Raw genomic sequence first — 18360 nt, forward strand, 5'->3', positions numbered from 1 at the left:
TTTCCTTCCCATCAGCATACTCTTTCTTCTGAGGTTAGGAAGAGTGCTTGCAGCCAGTAGTTGTAACTGCTCAGGATTCCTCCCTCTGATACCCCAAATACTCCTGGTTTTATATAGAGGTCTTAGCTCCCTAACTCAGTGCTCCAGTACATTTTTGCTAGCAAGACACCCAAATCCTTCTGTAGATTTAGCCCTCATCATCCTAATTAAAGAAGCAGCTGCTTTTTATGGCCTTATGTCAGCTTGGAATAATTTTTCTTACTGAAAACAGCTGTTCTTCTGATTAGTACACTGAGCATTTATTTTCTCTTATACCAGTGTCAAACTGCTTCACTGCAGTGCAGACAGGAGACAGTTTTACAAAATAAATCTGTGCTAAATAGAAGCAGAAGCGAAATGGAACAAATATTTTGGCATTTTTTAGCAGTGTTACACAATGAGGTAAAGCTCATTCTCAATCAATTCATTCACTGTTGTTCTGACACAGCATGAAGAATGAAGAAAGCTATATAAAAAATGAGAGCTTTTTTAATACTTCAAAACCTCCCGCAAAGCAGTTCACTTCAGTTAAAATCTATTGCAGCAGAACGCTTCACCAAAGTACCCACAGAGCAGTGAGACTGCAAATTCTACTGAATAAAATGACCTTTTACAATAGAAAATGGCTTGGATTGAAGGTTTCCAGCCAAATCGTTTTGGAGATGCTACCTGGGAGCAGGCAGGAAAGGGTAAAGCCTAGTGCTGCAGCAGGAGAGGCAGAGTGGCAAGACCTGAGACCAGCAGCATGTGGCACCCAGCTGGAAGCAGCTCTGCCCCTCTCCTTCACTCCAGCCCTCCCGCCGATCTGCTGTATTTAAAGCTCTGAAACCCTTTGAGCAGTGAAGTTTCATATGGCCTTTAAAAGACAGAAAGCTCTACCGAGGCACCAGCCCCAGCAGTCTCTGCTTGTGAAAGGAAGAGGTGTCTACGTTTGTTTGTGTTGAAACTTTTAGCTCATTTGGAGCAATTTTTGAACCCAGCTGTGGACTGATCTGATTAAAGGTACTTGGTTAACAAAGGACACGTGGTTTGGCCAAGATACCAAAGCAGAAAAAATAATAATGTAGAGATACAATATTTTCCAGGCATTGTTGTTAAATCAGTTTAGTATCAGAGAAAGAGAACTCACGCTCTGCAAAGATCCATACTTATACAAACCACCCCTCACTGTGCTTAATACACTAGACTTTTCAAGATAATTGTTTAGTTTCTTTTAATTACATTAAAAAAAAACCCACCTTTTTTCAAAATAAACATCAGAACTTTAAATTGAAGGAAAGGTACCATTGGCAAGGCTATTTACTGCAAGAAAATTACGAATATGAAGGAGCTGCATGTTATTTCAGTAACTTGGATGCATGCTTCTTGCCTTCCCAGTCCACATTCCAGGCAGAAATCCCTTTCATGGGTGTGTAGCTAATGGTAAAATATGCCCTGAGCACATGAACCAGTACAGACTGTCATTGCACCCCTCCCATATCCATGACGGAGGTCTAGAAATCAGTGGGATTTTGTCAAATGTATCCCAGGTCTTTCCTTGGGATCTGAGAGTCTGAGCCTTTGCACAGCCTCTATCGTCTCTGGCTGTTCCTGTGAACCTGCTCCCTAAGCACCTTTGCAGGGTTTAAGCAGCTCAGAGTCTCCTAATCTGGCTGTGCCTAGTGGTTTATTTTATGCAGAGATTTTGAGAAGGAAGTAGCCACTCTTCTAGTCTGTATGGTGTTGCCAGCTCCTCATTTCTCTAGAGGACCAGGCAACTAGTTTATGGAGAGAATTAGATGTGAACAGATTCTTGAGAGACCCTGAATTTTTGCATTGCTTTCTCAAGAGCATTTGCAGAGGTTATTTATACAAAAAGTATTAGAAACTTCAGCAGGAGAAGAGAAAATTGCTAGTCCATACACCACCATTACAGGGGCTATATGAAGGCACAACAAGGCACAAAAGAATTCATAGAATCATAGAATCATAGAATAACCAGGTTGGAAGAGATCATCGAGTCCAACCATTCCTATCAAACACTAAACCATGTCCCTCAGCACCTCGTCCACCCGTGCCTTAAACCCCTCCAGGGAAGGTGACACAACCCCCTCCCTGGGCAGCCTGTTCCAGTGCCCAATGACCCTTTCTGTGAAGAAATTTTTCCTAATGTCCAGCCTAAATCTCCCCTGGTGAATTGAGGGTATTGTGAGTGCAGGAATATGAAATTATTACTGCAGCTTCTAGGTTTTCCTCAATATTTAACAGTTGCCAGAGAATTCATGAACTGGAACCCACATCTTTTACATGTTCAGTACTCTGGATTCAAACTACGTAGGAACTAACTCAGATTAAGTACAAAATTAAGCACCAAGTTTTTGACAAAGCCAGTACCTCTCACATTTGAATTGCTGATATTGAAAGACGGCCACAAAGCTGATGAGTCGAAGGACCATTTGCATTTACCAGATAGATAGGATCAGCCTTTTGAAATTGCCTTGTTTTAATCTTAAAATGTAACAGCAATTCTCTACTGTTAATTTTCTCACTGGACAGAAGAAGTCTCAGGAAATCTTCATCTCGGTGCCATGTAAAAAGCAGATATTAGGGACAGGGACATGATTTATGATGGTATTTAAATATGGTATGGAAAGCACTATGGCAATTTAAGCAAGGAAATAGAGACTAACAAGAATAGTATCCTAATTCACTCTATCTGCTCTGAGGTCACACACAGCTCCATCAAATCACTGGGAAAATGTCTCAGGCGTGTGACTGCCTGAGAAGACAAGTAAACCCCAGTGTCACTATGAGATTTGAGTTTAATCTCTAAAAAAATATTGATTGAAACCATTTTGTGTGCCATAGTTAACAAGCCAAGGATGGTGTGAAGTTATTACAATAAGAGAAGGTGCATTAATAAGGAAATCTACCCAGTCATCCAGAGATTATTTAATGTCATACTTTTATTTCACAAGATTCAGTTCCATTTTAGTAAACCAGCTTTTTAAAAACCTGTCCACACGTCCACTGGGCCATCACAACACCTTAGGACTCCTGCAAGTGCCAAAACCTGCTCCTGGCTGCCTCCTCCTCCCCACAGCCAAGGGCCAAACCTGCAGCATCAGCTGAATCAGCAGCAGCTCAGAAACAGTGGGTTCTGAGCAGCCTAATAGGGTGGATTATGCGTCTCTCTCAATTACTTTTGAAAGTTTCAAATATATTTTTGCCTACAGATTACAGTTAGGGTTTTTTTTACACTGATCAAATAGTTCTAATACTCTTTTGGACAAACCTTTATATAATTCATGACCAAGTCTAAAGTACTAGATAATATCAATGCAATGATAAAATAACTTTAAATCTTTTCATGTGATTTCAACCCTGCTGCTTGTGTTTACATTTGAGTAAGCTCTATAAATCAACAGCAATCTTTACCAAAAACAATGGTTATCTGTACTGATTTCCAGAGCACTTTTGACCATGCAAGGATTGCAGGAGCTGGCCTGATTAAAATTGCAGTCAGCAAATGAATTTTATTACATAATTTGGATAGACTGATTACAAACCTGAAGTCTGTGACGTAAAAACCCCTCCCCACACTGGTCTTGTCAGTGTTTGGACAATGGTTTCTCCCGCCTGCACAAAGGCTGTGCCGCTTCTTGGGGCTCCCAGTTAAAACTAATCCAAATATTGCAAATATAAATATTTTTTAAATGATCACAAAACCTAGCAATTAAACCAACAGGCTAAACTGATGCACATTTTCCTCTTAAAGGAAGAGGGAAAGACATGTTTCTCAGTAACATCCTCACCCTTCAAAGCTACAGCAGGATCTCAAAAACATCTGGATATAGAAGAAACCCTGTGAAGATGCTGTCATCCTCAGCACTGACATAGACCCCATTCCAGTCCCGTGCAACCTCCAGCCACACCTGGTCACCCGCACTCAGCTTCAGGACGGTCAGGAAGGATGCCTGGTCGATCTCCTGGCCGTAGAGGGTCTCACGGGCTTTAGCCACCTTCCTGCTGCGAGCAACAAGGCTGATGCGGGCTGGACGTCCTCTCACCGTCAGGTGGTAGGCGAAGACATAGGCCCCAGGCACACTGCAGTTGAATTTCCCAGTGGAAGGGTTGTAATCCTCTTGGTCATTGTACAAGATCTTGTCAAATCTAATGGGGACGTTGGGAGGAGGGAAGGGCTTGGACAAGCCAGCACTGAACGCTGATCGCAGGGGCTTTGCAGTGTCCCCTCGGGCACCCTTCGCCCCACGGGAGCCTTTCTTTCCCGGGGCCCCTCGACCTCCCTTGCTGCCAGCAACCCCCTTTGGCCCAGAAGGTCCCATCACGCCAGGGGGTCCCAGATCTCCTTTGTCACCCTTACTTCCCCGCTCACCCTTCTGCCCCTGTTTTCCATCCAGTCCCTGAATTCCCTCAACCCCCATCTCCCCTTTGCTCCCTTTTTCACCCTTTGCCCCCCCTTCCCCTCTTTCTCCCTTTGCACCTCTTCCCCCTGGTTCCCCACAATATCCTTTCTCCCCTGTGTCTCCCTTTTCCCCTTTGTCACCCTGTTCTCCATCCACTCCTGGGTCTCCAGCAACCCCTCTATCTCCCTTATCTCCTTTGGTCCCATTCTCACAAGTGTCCCCTTTAGACCCCTTTTGTCCCTTCAGTCCAGGGAAGCCGTAGTTGCCCTTATTGCCTTTTACTCCAGCTTCACCTAGATAAATGGGAAGGAAAGAAAGATTAAATGTATTGGATTGCTTTGCAGATGGAGAGGCATCACCAACAGCCAAGGGGAAGGTCAGGGCAACATTCCTGGGTTTCCCAGCCCACGTTACATACCTTGCAGCCCAGGTTTGCCTGGATAACCGGGGTTTCCACTTACTCCTCGCTCACCTTGCTCCCCTTTGCCTCCTAGGACATTTCACCATTAGTACAGTGTTGGTGATGCTGCCTGCAGCACAGCAACCACCACACAGAGGATGACAGGTACCATTTTGCATGTGCCCCTCATTTCATTAATAAAACAGATATGAGTAATATATGTTGTCAAGAAATGCCTTCAGAAACCTTGGCTGAATCCCACAGCACCATCACACTGACAACTGCATCTTACCCGAATATTGGATTTCTGACTGTAATCGGTGCCTCGTTGGGAGACGGTTGCTGCTATTTAATGGCAAGATGGAGAAGGCAGCTCTCCATTTTTCACTCCAGGACTGCCAAAAGTCTCGTTCAAGAAATGAATTAAAGCCTAGGAGACTGCACTGACTGAACTGGACAGCATGATGCTGATGGTACCCCCGTTATCAGCTTTGCTGTGTCTGTCTGCAGAACTGCAGGCAGCCACAGGTTCCTACCTACCGTGGTGTGCAGCAGCAGGACAGGGCTGCCCTAAGTCTGAAGTGAAGGACAAGGATTTCCTTTCAGTTATTATTGATGGATAATAATTGCTCTGCAACCTAGCTGAAAGAATTTTCCCTGAGATACTTAAATTGAAATGCAGCTTCTCCACCTGCACATAGCTTCCATGGCAATTTTTTCCCTAATTCAAAGAAAACTGAACTCAGTTTTTAAACTCCAGTTCCAAACAAGGAGTTTTGAGTGAGATCTTTATGAGCAGCTGTTCCTATACCACCTGTTATCACCATCTGAGTTATTGTTCCTGCACTGATGCCAGCTACATCTCACAAGGTATCAGTCCATATCAGCATATGCTGTTTCCTTTGAATAATATCTTTTCCTATAATTTTGTGGTATTCCATGTTGACAACAGCATCTGTTTTCAGAATGAGCAGTCTGTCCATTTTACCTCTTTCTCCTTTAGAACCTTTTGGACCTTGAGGACCTGGGGTTCCTGGCAGACCTTGCAGACCAGCATCTCCCTTCTCTCCCTTGGGACCTGTAATGAACTCACACCAAGAAATTTATCTCAGTATATCAAAGGTTTAACTTTACAAAGAAAACTTACAATAATAGCTAGGCAACATAACATCAAGAGATAACACATAAGGGAAATTCTGTTTCCACCACACTACGAAGAGCTGGCTAATTTTATTTAACATCATATAACCAATGAAAAGATGTGAGACAGACCAGTTCAGCCCAAGCCCTGCTCTATGTGCTTTGCAAGCACTGAAGCTGGAACCCTGCATCAAGGCAAAATGTGACAGGTAGTAGGGGCAAAGCCACATTGCTTGTTCTGAGATTAGTCGGGGGGTGCTCGCCTATGTCCCGGTCAGGCATGTAACTCCCCAGTCTTTGCCTTTCAGCTACTACAGTCCCCAAATCTCACAGTTTGTTTCATTCTTGGCAGTAGTTAAAGACTTCTTAAAACCAACTTGCAGCTGCCTCAGAGCCAAAGGAGCTCAGACATTCATAAAACATCAGAAGTAATCTGCCTTTAATATTTGAGCGCATCTAAGGAGCTCCCATCGCTTCGTAATTGCCCCTCTCCTGAAAAAGAATTAAGTCTGCAAATATGAAAGTAGAACTTGGCAGACAGCTCCATGCTGCATAAAGGGTGGGTTGAAAGGCAAGCAAGCTGGCTTCAATATTTTTTTCACTTTTTCATCCACTTGGGAATCCAGAGACTCCCAGTGCACGTCTGGGAGCAGACTAAGGCAGTTTCAATCATCACAACACAACCCATTTGACACAAGGATTTTTCCATCAACACTCCAGAGACGTCTAAGCGCAAACTCCCTCTGCAGGCACTGTAATTTCCATTAGCCAATCCCTCTCAAGCTACAGGAAGTGAAAATCCCTCGAGTACATCGTATTAAAAGAAAATTATTTCATTATTTTACCACCTTCCCTCAGATGAATAGTTTCCATCTCCAATATTAGTGCTATTAAAGTGAACATTTGCAGACTAATGCACTATTCATTAGAGCAGTATTAGAATTAGGCACTCTATGATATGTATTTTAGCAGTAGAAAAAAAGAGACAAAGTATGTCTTATAAAATATTTAGGTGCTTTAAACAGAGCTGGCTCTTGTGAGAGCAAGCATTTCTTTTAAAACTTGAACCTAAAATTATTTCTTTACTTAACTTTCTCTTTTCAAATGGGGGAAAGAAAAATCCAAGAAAAAGAGGCTTTTATGATAAACCTTCAGCAAAGGTACAAAACTGCTTGTAGGCAGATTTGAGGATCATAAAACCATGGTTGAAGTGAGTGTGAAAGTAAAGCTGTGATTCCCAGGGGATCAGATGTAGGGACAGAAAATCAAAGAGCACGGTATTGGGCCAGCTCTGCACATGCTGCCACATCAGTGTGATCACCAAATTCAGTGCAATGGGGAGGATGCTCCTTTTTGGGACTTTCCCATACATATTGGTGTTTTAAAACTTCTGGGATGTGGCTAACATGCATTTTTTTTGCTCTAACTTCAAACAAGGTATAATCCCATTCAGCATTTGCTGCAAAAGTCCTGCCAACTAGTTTTGTGAAGGAAAAGCAAGAGACTCCTTGATGCAGTCTATGCACTTTAACTGAGAGCAGCGAGACAGGCATCACTATACCTGGGGGTCCCTGCTCCCCCCGGGGCCCCACGGCAGGTGGGCAGCAGTCACAGCAGTTGAAGAAGAAATCAGCTGCATCGAGTGTGTAATTCTCAAAGGGGAAGAGTGTGGTGGCCCCTCGGGCTGCAGGTCTCAGGGTGGGTAATTCGGCTCTGCCCGGTGCTGCCAGCAATGGGCTTTTCCCCATGAAAGGAGTGAGGGGGGCATGAGAGGCACCGTTGACCACCAGCTGTAAGGGCTTCGGCTTCGTGTACTTCACATCTGGGGTCACCTTCATTCCTGCATGCACAGTGGTAACAACCAGCATCACAAACATTGAGATGGGCCCCAGTGAGCTCCACATGTTGGCAGCTGTAGGAAAAGAAGAATGCAGTAATAAATTGGTGCGCAACACTCTTTGCATTCACACATACCCCACAAAAACCACCCCTACTGATCGTCACCCTACAGAGTACTTGAATTCAGGTCCATTCTTTTTGCTTTTAAAGTGCTGATTTAGCTGAACCAGGAAAAAAAGAACAAAATAAGAAGCATATTTTTTTTTCCTGTAGGACAGATGACACTTCTCAGATGACTTTCATCTAAAGAATCTTTGTTTCTTTTTTAAACCAGTGTATTGATCTGTAAATACAAACAGAGCAGACACCCTTTCTTGTTGAACCTAACCTTCTTGTTTCTTGATTCTTGTTGAATCTAACCTTCCTTAGCAGCTAAGGCACATCATTACACTAAAAAGTCACCAGGAAAAACACTGACCATCCTGGACAACCAGAGGGGAAAAGCAGGTCCAACTCAAAGTCAGGTATTTTCGGGCTAAATTATAGTCTTTCCATCTTTAAGAATTCATCTTTAGAGGAAAGAGTCATGATTTGTGCCATTTTCATCTAAAAGCAAATAATTTAATAGACAAATTATTATCCACACAAAATCCCCTGTGATCACTGTTGCCCGCTGCTGCCATTCAACCCATTCTTCACCCTATCAGCTCCCATAAAAAGTAAATTATCCTTTCTCCATGCATGTGTCACAGTAGGACAGGATACCGGGCACTGATTTTGTGTTGTAGGCTCATATTTGCTCCCAACCAGCCGCTGCCAGCCTCACCATGAAGAGTTTAACGCTGGAGTGGTTGACGCAGGACAGCACTCAGCACATGTAGGCAGAGAGGAGCCAGACCTTACAGCCAGCAGCAGAGAAGCACCTGCAGTTGCAGAGAAGGATGGTCATCAGCTGTCTAGGAAGAGGAAAAAAAGCAGCAAATTCTCTTTTTGAAGAAAGTAGAAAGAAACTGTGACTTTAGAGACCTAGTAACTTTAAGAGGAACTAGTAAATCAGTTTTCAAATCAAAACTGTTTCTATATTTCACTGTCACAAAGCACTTCTGCAACAAGCTCTGAAACCAGACGCTCTCCAGATAGGAAGCCAGATTGAAGGATTGCTGTCAAATACTGGAAAAACATAATTAATAAAAGAATTATAACTTACGAGTCTGTTTAGAAATGAAATTACTCGGAGCAAGAAATCATTAAAAAGGTTTTCCTCATAAGGTGCAAGACTGCTCCTAAAATAATTATCCCTAAAAATGTAAATGCATTTTAATAAAACTGAAATTTTGGACTTTTTCATTACATTAGCTCACCACCAACTCTGAAATCATTCATCTGAATCCCCCAACTAGGAGAGATTATGATTACAGAGGACACAAAATATGAAGAATTCAGCTTTGCTGCAGCAACATCTCTTTCAATACATCTGCACTTAATTGAATCTTAACATCTACTAATTGTTAGTGTGTGTCCCATAATAACAATGTAATAACACACTTGTTCTTCTGTTTGGTCCCTAAAATTACAGTATTTAGATATTCCAATTCACAGCAGGTATTTAACCCAAATCTCCCAGCTTTAAATATCAGTGAGATTATTGCATTTTTGTTATTTAATTATTTCAGGTTCTTATATAGGGGAGGAAAAACATTACTCCTCACACAGCTATACATTCATTAAAGACAGTAACACTACTTTAAACAAATTAAATTACCACTATGTCTTAAATTCTACTACTTCATTGCAAATCTCCCACTGAAGATTTAATGACCAGCGTGTGTTATCTCCTACCTTATAAATGGTCCTGCTCCCAGGATGACCCCCCCTCAACGACACTTTGAAAAAGACAATCTTATTTTCAGAGAGAATCAGTTTTATTTGTGTAACAGCTGCTCCTGTGGCCAATGAGAGCCTGCACAGTGTGAGGAGAAGGGGGGATTGGCAAAGTCCCCTGAAAAGAGCAAAGTGACATTGAAATCTGAGGAAATTCAAATGCTTTCCTTGGGCTGGGGTGCTGCTCTTCACATGAGACTTTTTTGGCTCTTCCCCCTACACCAGTTTTCAGGGCTTTAGGACACTTCTTTTTCAACTCATAGCAACAGGTGTTGTACCATCAGGCTCCCCACGAATTTGATAATTTCCTTCAGCGGGGTCCAAGTTTTTCCCTTGGTATTTAATGTGCAGAGTTTGGCATCATGCTCCCCTCCCTGCAGTGGGAGTTTAGAAAGGGTAAAAGGGAAATTACAGAAGTAGCTATATGGGATCATGAGTGTCTGTGTGCTTGTGTCTGCATGGAAGTAAACCAAAAGGGGAATTCAGCCTCAAATCTGGGCTGTCCCAGGTAAATCCAGAGCTGGAGCAAGCAAATGCTTTCTTCCCCCCTCACCTCTGGTGCAGAGCAAGGCACCAGCAGGCAGGCATGCTGCAAAAGCAAACCCCACTGGGAAAAGGGACAAATCCACCCCAGGAGAGTTGCTACAACATTGTTCTTATAGCAACCAATAACCCTTCTGGATTTCATAGGCGAAATGATTTTCCTTGCTCTTTCCCAGCAATCACAGCACGCATTTCCTTCCCCAGTGACCTTAAAACAGGCCAGTGTTTATTCTTAGATTTCCCAACCTGGTTCAGAGAGAAGTACAAAACACAGGAATGTGAGGCTGCCTTTCATTGCCTTGTCTTGAGGAAATATGAGCAAGGAAACTCTCATTCAATCTGTCTGAATTTACTACACACCAGTACACTCAAAACTCAGTTGCTGGACAAGAAAGGCTGCTTGTTTCAGGCAGGCTGGAGAAAACAATCAATTCTCCTTTAATGTAAGTGGAGAGAGTTGTAATCCTCCATGATTTATTTGTGACCACCTTTTCCTGCACAATAATCTACAGCTTTCAGCAATAACAAGTTGATTGAGGAAAGTCTATTACTAAGCATACAGGGATAGATTGATTCACCAGCTTCTCAGGCTATTCCAAAGAAATCAATTAAGGGTTTTGCAGCAAGATGCTCTAACACCGTGTAGGACATGGGCTTGTCACAGTTCCAGCCACCTCACCAGCACTCACTGATGCTCATTCTTACTGTTGAAAACAGAGCTGGAACCTGAATTCAAACAGTTCTGTTTTAAAAATCAGTAACTCTTTTCAATACTGCAACTGGACTCAATGTTTTAAACTGAAGTTAAAAATACTTGTGTCTTCAGCAGTCACATTTCTGACACAATCATAGACACATAAATTGAAGATAAAAGGCAATCAAATCTATTATAAAAAATAATCCTTATTTTGACCTTAACTCAGGACTTTTCATTAGCAACAGGGAAAGACAAACCATTTTTAACTAAGGTTACTGCATTTTACATTGGTATCTCCATATTCCTCAGAGCTACTCTTTCAGACTTCACTTCAATGCTGTATTTGCTGCACGCTAAAGCTAAAGCAAGAAACACAGCTTTAATCCTGGGTTAGTGTATTTTCCTGAATAGTTTAGATAGTAGCAGTCCAGAATAGCACTATTAGATTATGTGACAACAGATTTTTAAATTATAGACTCCTTATTGAGTTATTGAAGCAGTTTGAAAAGCTCAGGGGTTGAGAGCAGAAATTAAGATTCAGACTAACTAGATTAATCACTCTGTTTATTCAGGATCTGGATCTATATTTTACTTTTATAAATGATGCATGGGGGACATTAACATTTCTCCAAAGTGCACTTCAAACACACTCCTAGTCTTGCATATTTGCAGCTAACTGGTTTTGACTGAGATTTGCAAACCAAGTTAAAAAAACAGAGTTGATGATACTGATTTCTACCAGCACACCCACCAGCCATGGGTAGGAAGGGCTGGAATCTTCTCAAAACCACTGGGCCACTAAAAGCTCCTCCTGGGGCTTGACAAAAGCAAATACACAAAAGTCAGTGCATCCTGGAAGAAGCTTTAACCATCGTAAATCAATCGCTAAGGAAATGGCATCCTTGCAGTCCTAATGCCGGCTCCCCATAGTTATCAGAGATGGGGAGGAGAGGATGGATTTTGCCACAGACCCTCACTTCTTCCCTCTGCAGCTCCTCCTGGGGCACAGGGGGGTCCTGAACCTGGATGCAGCCACAGCAATCTTGTCCTCACAGGATCCTCTCCCCAGCTGCCAGTCTGAAACACAGAGGACACAGCAAACTCTGTAAAGAGATTTTGTATTAAATTACCAGAGTATTTCTTAAATGAGATCAGCAAAAGAGATTCAAAAAGCACCTCCCAGAGGGTTCCGCTTCCAATTGTTTGCAAATGAAAATAGAAAATTTAGACTTGCAGATTCAAGGGAGACTGATAAACTACAAAAATCTGATTTGGAAATGCACGAAAAGCAGGAAACAGTGGAAACCAAAGCAGCATAGAAAATAGGACAGGTTTGTAACAATAGGCAATTTAAAATCTCAATGTTCAAGTATCAAGAAGGCAAACTAGAAAAAAGAATATTCATATAGAACAGTAAGTGGGTAAAAATGGAATTAAATTACATTCGAGCTGGGCAAAAAAGTGTTAAAAGGGAATTAACATTTCTGTGTGAAAAAACAATTAACACTTCTCACAAGATTTCCACAACCATTTAGCAGACCCCCTGGAAGATGCTCTCCTCTATCCCCCAGTAATTTTATTTTCTTAAAAAAGTGAAATATGTCCTGTGTTCACTATGTCAAAACAATTGAGCTAAGCAGAGAACAGACTAAAATGATAATATTTCCATATAAAACAGTACAACAGATGAATTAATCAAGTCAAGACACAGCCTTTTTTCTCCTCTCTTACATATTCCGTATGCTGCAGCCTCCTACATGTCACACTAAATGGACAGCAGGAACTCACGCTTGCTGGGTGAAAAAAAAAACCAAACTACAATTTCATCAATTTCATTTTCTCCCGTTTTCCTTCTCTCCTTTCTCTCTTTTTCAACCTGGATATACAACCAGTCCACGTTTTCCAGGCTGACCCCTCTATCCAGGAACGTCAGGGTCTTCTTCGGGCCCCAAAAATCCTCAGGCACCAGGTGACTCCATGTCCCTTCCATCCCTTTCCATCTACTCATTCTCTTTCACTCTTTTCTGCCCTGTTACCTCTTAGACCTGTATCACCTCTCGGACTCAGTTACTCCCTTGTACCCTGCAGTTCTTAGAGGTCTTCTTGGACCAGGTTGGTCCCTTCAAGAAGAAAGTGCCGTTTCACCACTGAGCTGCTGATCACTCTCATGTCTCCTTTTCATCCTCACTGCCCAGGTCCTCTTGGGAGTCCTCTCTTCCCACTGTATCCTGGTTTATACGCACTAAGAACACATGTCAGAATAGGCAGAATATCGCTCTGCAGGAGAGCCTTCATTAATCATCACATTACATTTTCACCTAAATGTCCATTTTTTCTATGCAACATAAGACTACGTAGAAATAAGCTCTACGTGGTGCAAAAACACCACAGCAAAGCAAGCAATATACTAAAAGATCAAAATCTGTTTCTATCTGGGGATGCTTCTCTTCAGATTCCACGGAGAACAGCCCACTCCGGGGACATTGCATCCATCCTGGAAGCCGGGGGTCATGTTTGATGTGTCCATGTGCACAGCACTTGGGATGCTAGTTTGAATTATTTTGCAAAAGAAAGAATTATAAACTAAATGCTTGAGAGAAATAATACCTAAAAAAAATGCAAAAACCACCCCAAACCCCTTTGGATTTTACCTTTACAGTTGTTCTGTTTTCAGCTGAAAAGTAGAGTAAGGGAGAACTTTTCATTCATGATGAGAATGTTAAATACAGTGTGGTGTAAAAATCAAACAAGTCATTTACGTAGAAAAAGGAGCTACGTAGCTATGTAGGATTTTAAAACGCTTGACTTCAAGAAAATACTGCTACAGGGATTTTCATTTGATGCAAAGTAATAAAATAATCTCCCTGCAAAAGCTGTATAATTGCATTTAGTGCTACTCAGATTTAGATATCAAGGGGGAAACAAAATCAGGGAAAAAACCTGCATCAGTCTATGCCAGAATATCCTGCAAACCCTACACCATATGCTGATTTAAATTTACTAAGTCTGCAGGATGGCAGAGCAGTTACACCTAAATCGAGATTTATTACACTTTAAAGTATAATAGCTGGAAGGATCCAAAAGCTATGTTTCACATAAATAAGCATTTAGGGAGTTATTTAAGGGTTATAAGAACTTCATGATACCTATTACATTCCATCGAGTCAATCACTCTCAGAGTCCCTCAATGCATATTTAAAATACCAGTAATGTACTTATTTACAGGAGAGACTGGAATTACAGCACATGAGTTGTGGTAGCTCATCAGGCTGAACTCCTACACTGGTGCTGATCTTTTAAGTCCTTTTCAGAGCGTAAAATGACCCTGCACACAAATGCACTCCCCACGCATCATACTGCTGCACTGCTCAAAGCCCTGCACCGGGACACGGATCTCCTTTGTCAGGACCTACAGATGCCTCTGGTCTTGGCACAGAAACACGTCCATTGTTCTCGTCTGGAAACTCTAGACAGCTAAAGGTAAAAAGTGATAAAATTACCTGGCAACCCTTTTACACCCAGGTCTCCTTTTGTGTGTCTGGTCAAGGATGTCACAGAAACCCTGCTTCTCTGCTGTACTGCTGTTTTCCTTCTCTGTGTTTAAGAAACAAAATAGTCTTCAATAGCCATGCCTTTGCTAATAGCCAGCAGTGAGATTGTTTCCCTCCTTGTCTGCAGCACCATCTTTCAGGGAAGATGATATCTGCAGGGGGGGCTGATCTGAAGCACCAGCTTGGTTGGTGATAGCAGCTTGTCCCTCTGGGGTGAGGGTTGTTGGCCCCTCTGCTGAAACCAAAGCGTATTTGTGGAGCTAAAGCAAGAAAGAGAGAGGATCAGTGAGTTTGCAACACTGTACCTGGAAAAAGACGTAGGATGGAGGAATCCACAGGCTGCTTGGACCACCCTGGCTCTAACCTTTTGAACTCTTGCTTGTACTGCCTCATTCACCTGTTGTCTCACTCATCCTGCACATCTGCCTTTCCCCAAAGTTTTTAGGGGTACACCCCATCATGCCAATGCCTTCTTCTCCCAGTGCACACCCCTGTATCATGCTCGCTTCAACATCAAACTTGCCAGCACAAGCATTAGTAATTGGGAATCTTTAAAGACACAGGCAATCTCTCACTTTTTCTTTCACAGACCCTACAGTCCCACAGTGACAAAACACATCTATCCAAAACATGGTCAAAAATTATGAATCCCCTTTGCTTTAAAAGCCATACTCTAATATTCATGGGTTTACATATATTTTTAATAAATAGGGAAAAATCCAGCCATACAGACCCTGTTGACTTGGATCAGGTGCAACTATTCTCATACATACAGAGCTCCTGTAAAGTTCCACAGACAAAATTGACTTGGTCGGCTGCCCAGTTTTAGGAAGTATTTTTGCTATTAGAACAGGCAACATTTACCAAAGGTGTAAGCCAGAATCCCTAACACAGCGGACACCGATTAATCAGCAAAGGGCAGGTGTTGTTTTCTAAGAACCTTTATGCCAGCACTGTGGATTAAGCCAAATATTATCAGTTTTCATCTAATTACTTCACAGAGGGTCTCTAGCTCCATACAGCTGCCACTTTCCCTTCTAAAAGACAGAACTTAATTAAAATCAGGACCTTATGCTTCCGCACCTTCTTTTTTAAAAAGGAGATGTAGTATCAAGAAGCAAGTCAGTCACCAAAGCGCCAGCTCTCGTAGTTTTTCCATGAGATTTAGGATATTTAGTACTCTTAAAGCTTAATCTCTTAAAACCCTGTGATTGCAGAAAATTGTAGATTTCATTTTAAAAAGTCAGTTCAGCACATTGTGTTAAAAAGGCTCAGACTCTAGGAAGTAAATTACTATAATCCCAAATGTAATTATATCTAAACTCTTACAGTCGCGTAATTTGAGAAGAAATTACTCACAGGTTGTAGAATTTAGGGGGCATCAACCTGGTACCTACAACTATTTTTACACAGAGATAACAAGCATGTTGCTGATTTTGGAGTCAGATTGTGCCCTTGCCATTATTAAGATATATCTGTATGAATACCATCAACTAAAATACCAGGATACTGGACTCAGTGAGAGCCTCCAGCCCTTTCCTAGTCCTTATCCACACTACAAGGCTTTTAATTATTGCATGTTTTAAACAAATTCTGTGTTCAGACAACACCTGCCCAAGAGATGGCAATGTCTCACTGTCAGACACAGCCTGTCCAAGGCGAAGTGCTTTGCTTTAGCAAAAGTTTTTATCCTAAGCTTATTATTCCATAACAAACACCGAAATCATTATCTATTTTAATACTGTGAAATCCAATCAGCCTGAAACTACCCAAGTTAATAAGAATCTTACGAGACAAACAGCTTACAGGTCCCCACAACAGCCTATTTTATTCAGCAGAGAATCCTGTCCTGCTCCTCTGTGTCACAACGTCGACATGCAGTGACGTAGACTCCTTTGCATGTTATTTTACATCAGGAGGCATTGCAACACCCCCTGAGAACAAGGAAATGGAAATATCTACTGTCCTTTAACACAAATTTTTCTTTGCTCCGGCAAATATATGTATTGTAATAAAGCAAGGTTACAGCACTTATAGTCACGGTGTTTTAAAGAGTCACACCTTGTCACCTTAAAATCCTGATAGGAAGCAAATATCTCGGAACAAAATTGTCTGTGTGTGTGCTGGACTCAAAACTTCTTGGGAGTTCATACTATTTACAAAATTTAAAAGTAATGAAAGGGGAGAGAGTTGTTTATGACATAGGAACTAGGTAAAAGGAACTTTGGATTAACACTAAAGCGAGAGGAAAGATTCCCACAGATCTCTTTGAAGCAAATACCTAACGCCCATGCAAGGTGAAAATTAACTATCCTAGAAGCACAACAACAGGCAAGAGGCAGTGTGAGAAGAACATTGTGCTCTGGGGCTTGTTTCACACCTCAGCACGCTCAGCGACCAGCTGCAGAGGCAGTGAGACACACAGCAGGTCTGCATCTCCCAGAAAGAGCCACAAACTGTGGTCTCCTGTGTGGTGGCTGCAGTTCCCAGCATGGAGCTGGAATAGCATCTTCTGGCTCTGCCACAACGCTTCTACGGGACTTTCATGAGCATGAGTACTTCATGTTCTGCAGGGTTACACAACCTCCCACCAAAGCACCATCCACCTTTCTCCCACACACATTTATCTTGGTTTCCCCTGAAGATCCACAAACCTCTCCACCTCCTCTGCACCTCACCCAGCAGCAGCAGAGGCAGCAAAAGTATCCCTGAATTAATAATATAGGGGAAAGTATAACTGCATTCAATTCTGGAGTCTGCAGCACAGGAAGGACATGGATCTGTTACAGTGAGTCCAGTGGTGGCCACGAAGACGATCTGAGGGCTGGAGCGCATCCCGTTTGAAGACAGGCTGAGAGAGTTGGTGTTGTTCAGCCTGGGAAACAGAAGGCTCCAAGGAGACCTTCTATCAGCCTTCCAGTACTTAAAGGGGCTGAGAGGAAAGCTAGGGAAGGGCTCTTTACTAGGGAGTGTAGTCATAGGACGAGGGTAATGGTTTTAAGCTGAAAGAGAGAAGATTGAGCTTAGATATTAGGAAGAAATGTTTTATTGTGAGGATGGTGAGGCACTGGAATAAGTTGCTCAGAGAAGTCATGGATGCCCCATCCCTGGAGGTGCTGGATGAGGCTTTGAGCAGTGGGAGGCGTCCCTGTCCATGGCAAGGGGGCTTGGAACTGCATGATCTTTAAGGTCCCTTCCAACACAAACCATTCTATGATTCTATGATAATTATAAATAAATTGTAAAATACATTGCATTTTTTAGATCTTCTAATTAGGGCAGGAGCAGAGTAAATTCCTTTTCATCTTCATGGTAGACCTTGAAAAGGGAGAGAGAGCAAAACGTGCCTCAGAGGGAAGGATTTCCACAGCAGTAGCTGCTGTTTACAAGGAGACAACAGAGCTCAGTTTGGACTCCAAATGTAGTGACAAATTTTGCCATATGCCAGACTTCATAATGAAATGCAACATTTTTACAAGCTGAGCTGAAAGACAAAGAAGGTGGTTTCCACGCTGGCAGGAGCAGCTGTGAAGAAACAGGGATGACCAGGCAGAAGGTGGGATGGAGAAGGATAACCTAAGGGGTTTTAGAAAATATGGAGAACTGATGCTTCAGCCAGAGGCTTATCACAAGAGGGCACTCCAAGTGCTCCCAACAGCCCTCCCAGGAATGGTTTTACAGCCCTCCAAAGCTGAAGTGCAAACAACTTAGACCTAAGTCTTAATCACCCCCACAGACCCTGGGCATCTTGTTCTGCATCCTGAGCATCCTGTTCCATCCAGGACAAGTATAACATGATACAAAAACTTTTTCCCAGGATAACCTACTAATAGCCTCTAAACTAAGCTGGAGTTTTTGAGCACT

At 42.4% G+C, this 18360-nt stretch overlaps 1 protein-coding gene across 1 annotated transcript; it reads right to left on the minus strand.

The window, feature by feature from the left end:
- Window positions 1–3792: 3792 nt before the first annotated feature.
- On the minus strand, window positions 3793–7889 carry OTOL1 (otolin 1). Its single transcript, XM_069864862.1, has 4 exons — window positions 7547–7889; window positions 5834–5923; window positions 4864–4935; window positions 3793–4738 (listed from the first exon to the last, which is right to left on the minus strand). Exons 1-4 carry the CDS (start codon window positions 7887–7889, stop codon window positions 3843–3845), a joined length of 1401 nt encoding a protein of 466 aa, XP_069720963.1. The 3' UTR covers window positions 3793–3842.
- Window positions 7890–18360: the final 10471 nt, after the last annotated feature.

Source organism: Phaenicophaeus curvirostris, chromosome 10 (assembly GCF_032191515.1).
Source record: "Phaenicophaeus curvirostris isolate KB17595 chromosome 10, BPBGC_Pcur_1.0, whole genome shotgun sequence".
Lineage (NCBI taxonomy): Eukaryota > Metazoa > Chordata > Aves > Cuculiformes > Cuculidae > Phaenicophaeus > Phaenicophaeus curvirostris.

What these genes read in the sequence shown, in the direction of transcription:
- OTOL1 (XM_069864862.1), bottom strand. Translation starts at nt 7,889, where the DNA reads ATGTGGAGCTCACTGGGGCCCATCTCAATGTTTGTGATGCTGGTTGTT. An exon ending in AGGTTCTAAAGGAGAAAGAG is followed by an intron (nt 4,936 to 5,833) that starts GTAAAATGGACA and finishes GAAATGTCCTAG; the next exon opens with GAGGCAAAGGGGAGCAAGGT. An exon ending in AGGCAAACCTGGGCTGCAAG is followed by an intron (nt 4,739 to 4,863) that starts GTATGTAACGTG and finishes CCATTTATCTAG; the next exon opens with GTGAAGCTGGAGTAAAAGGC.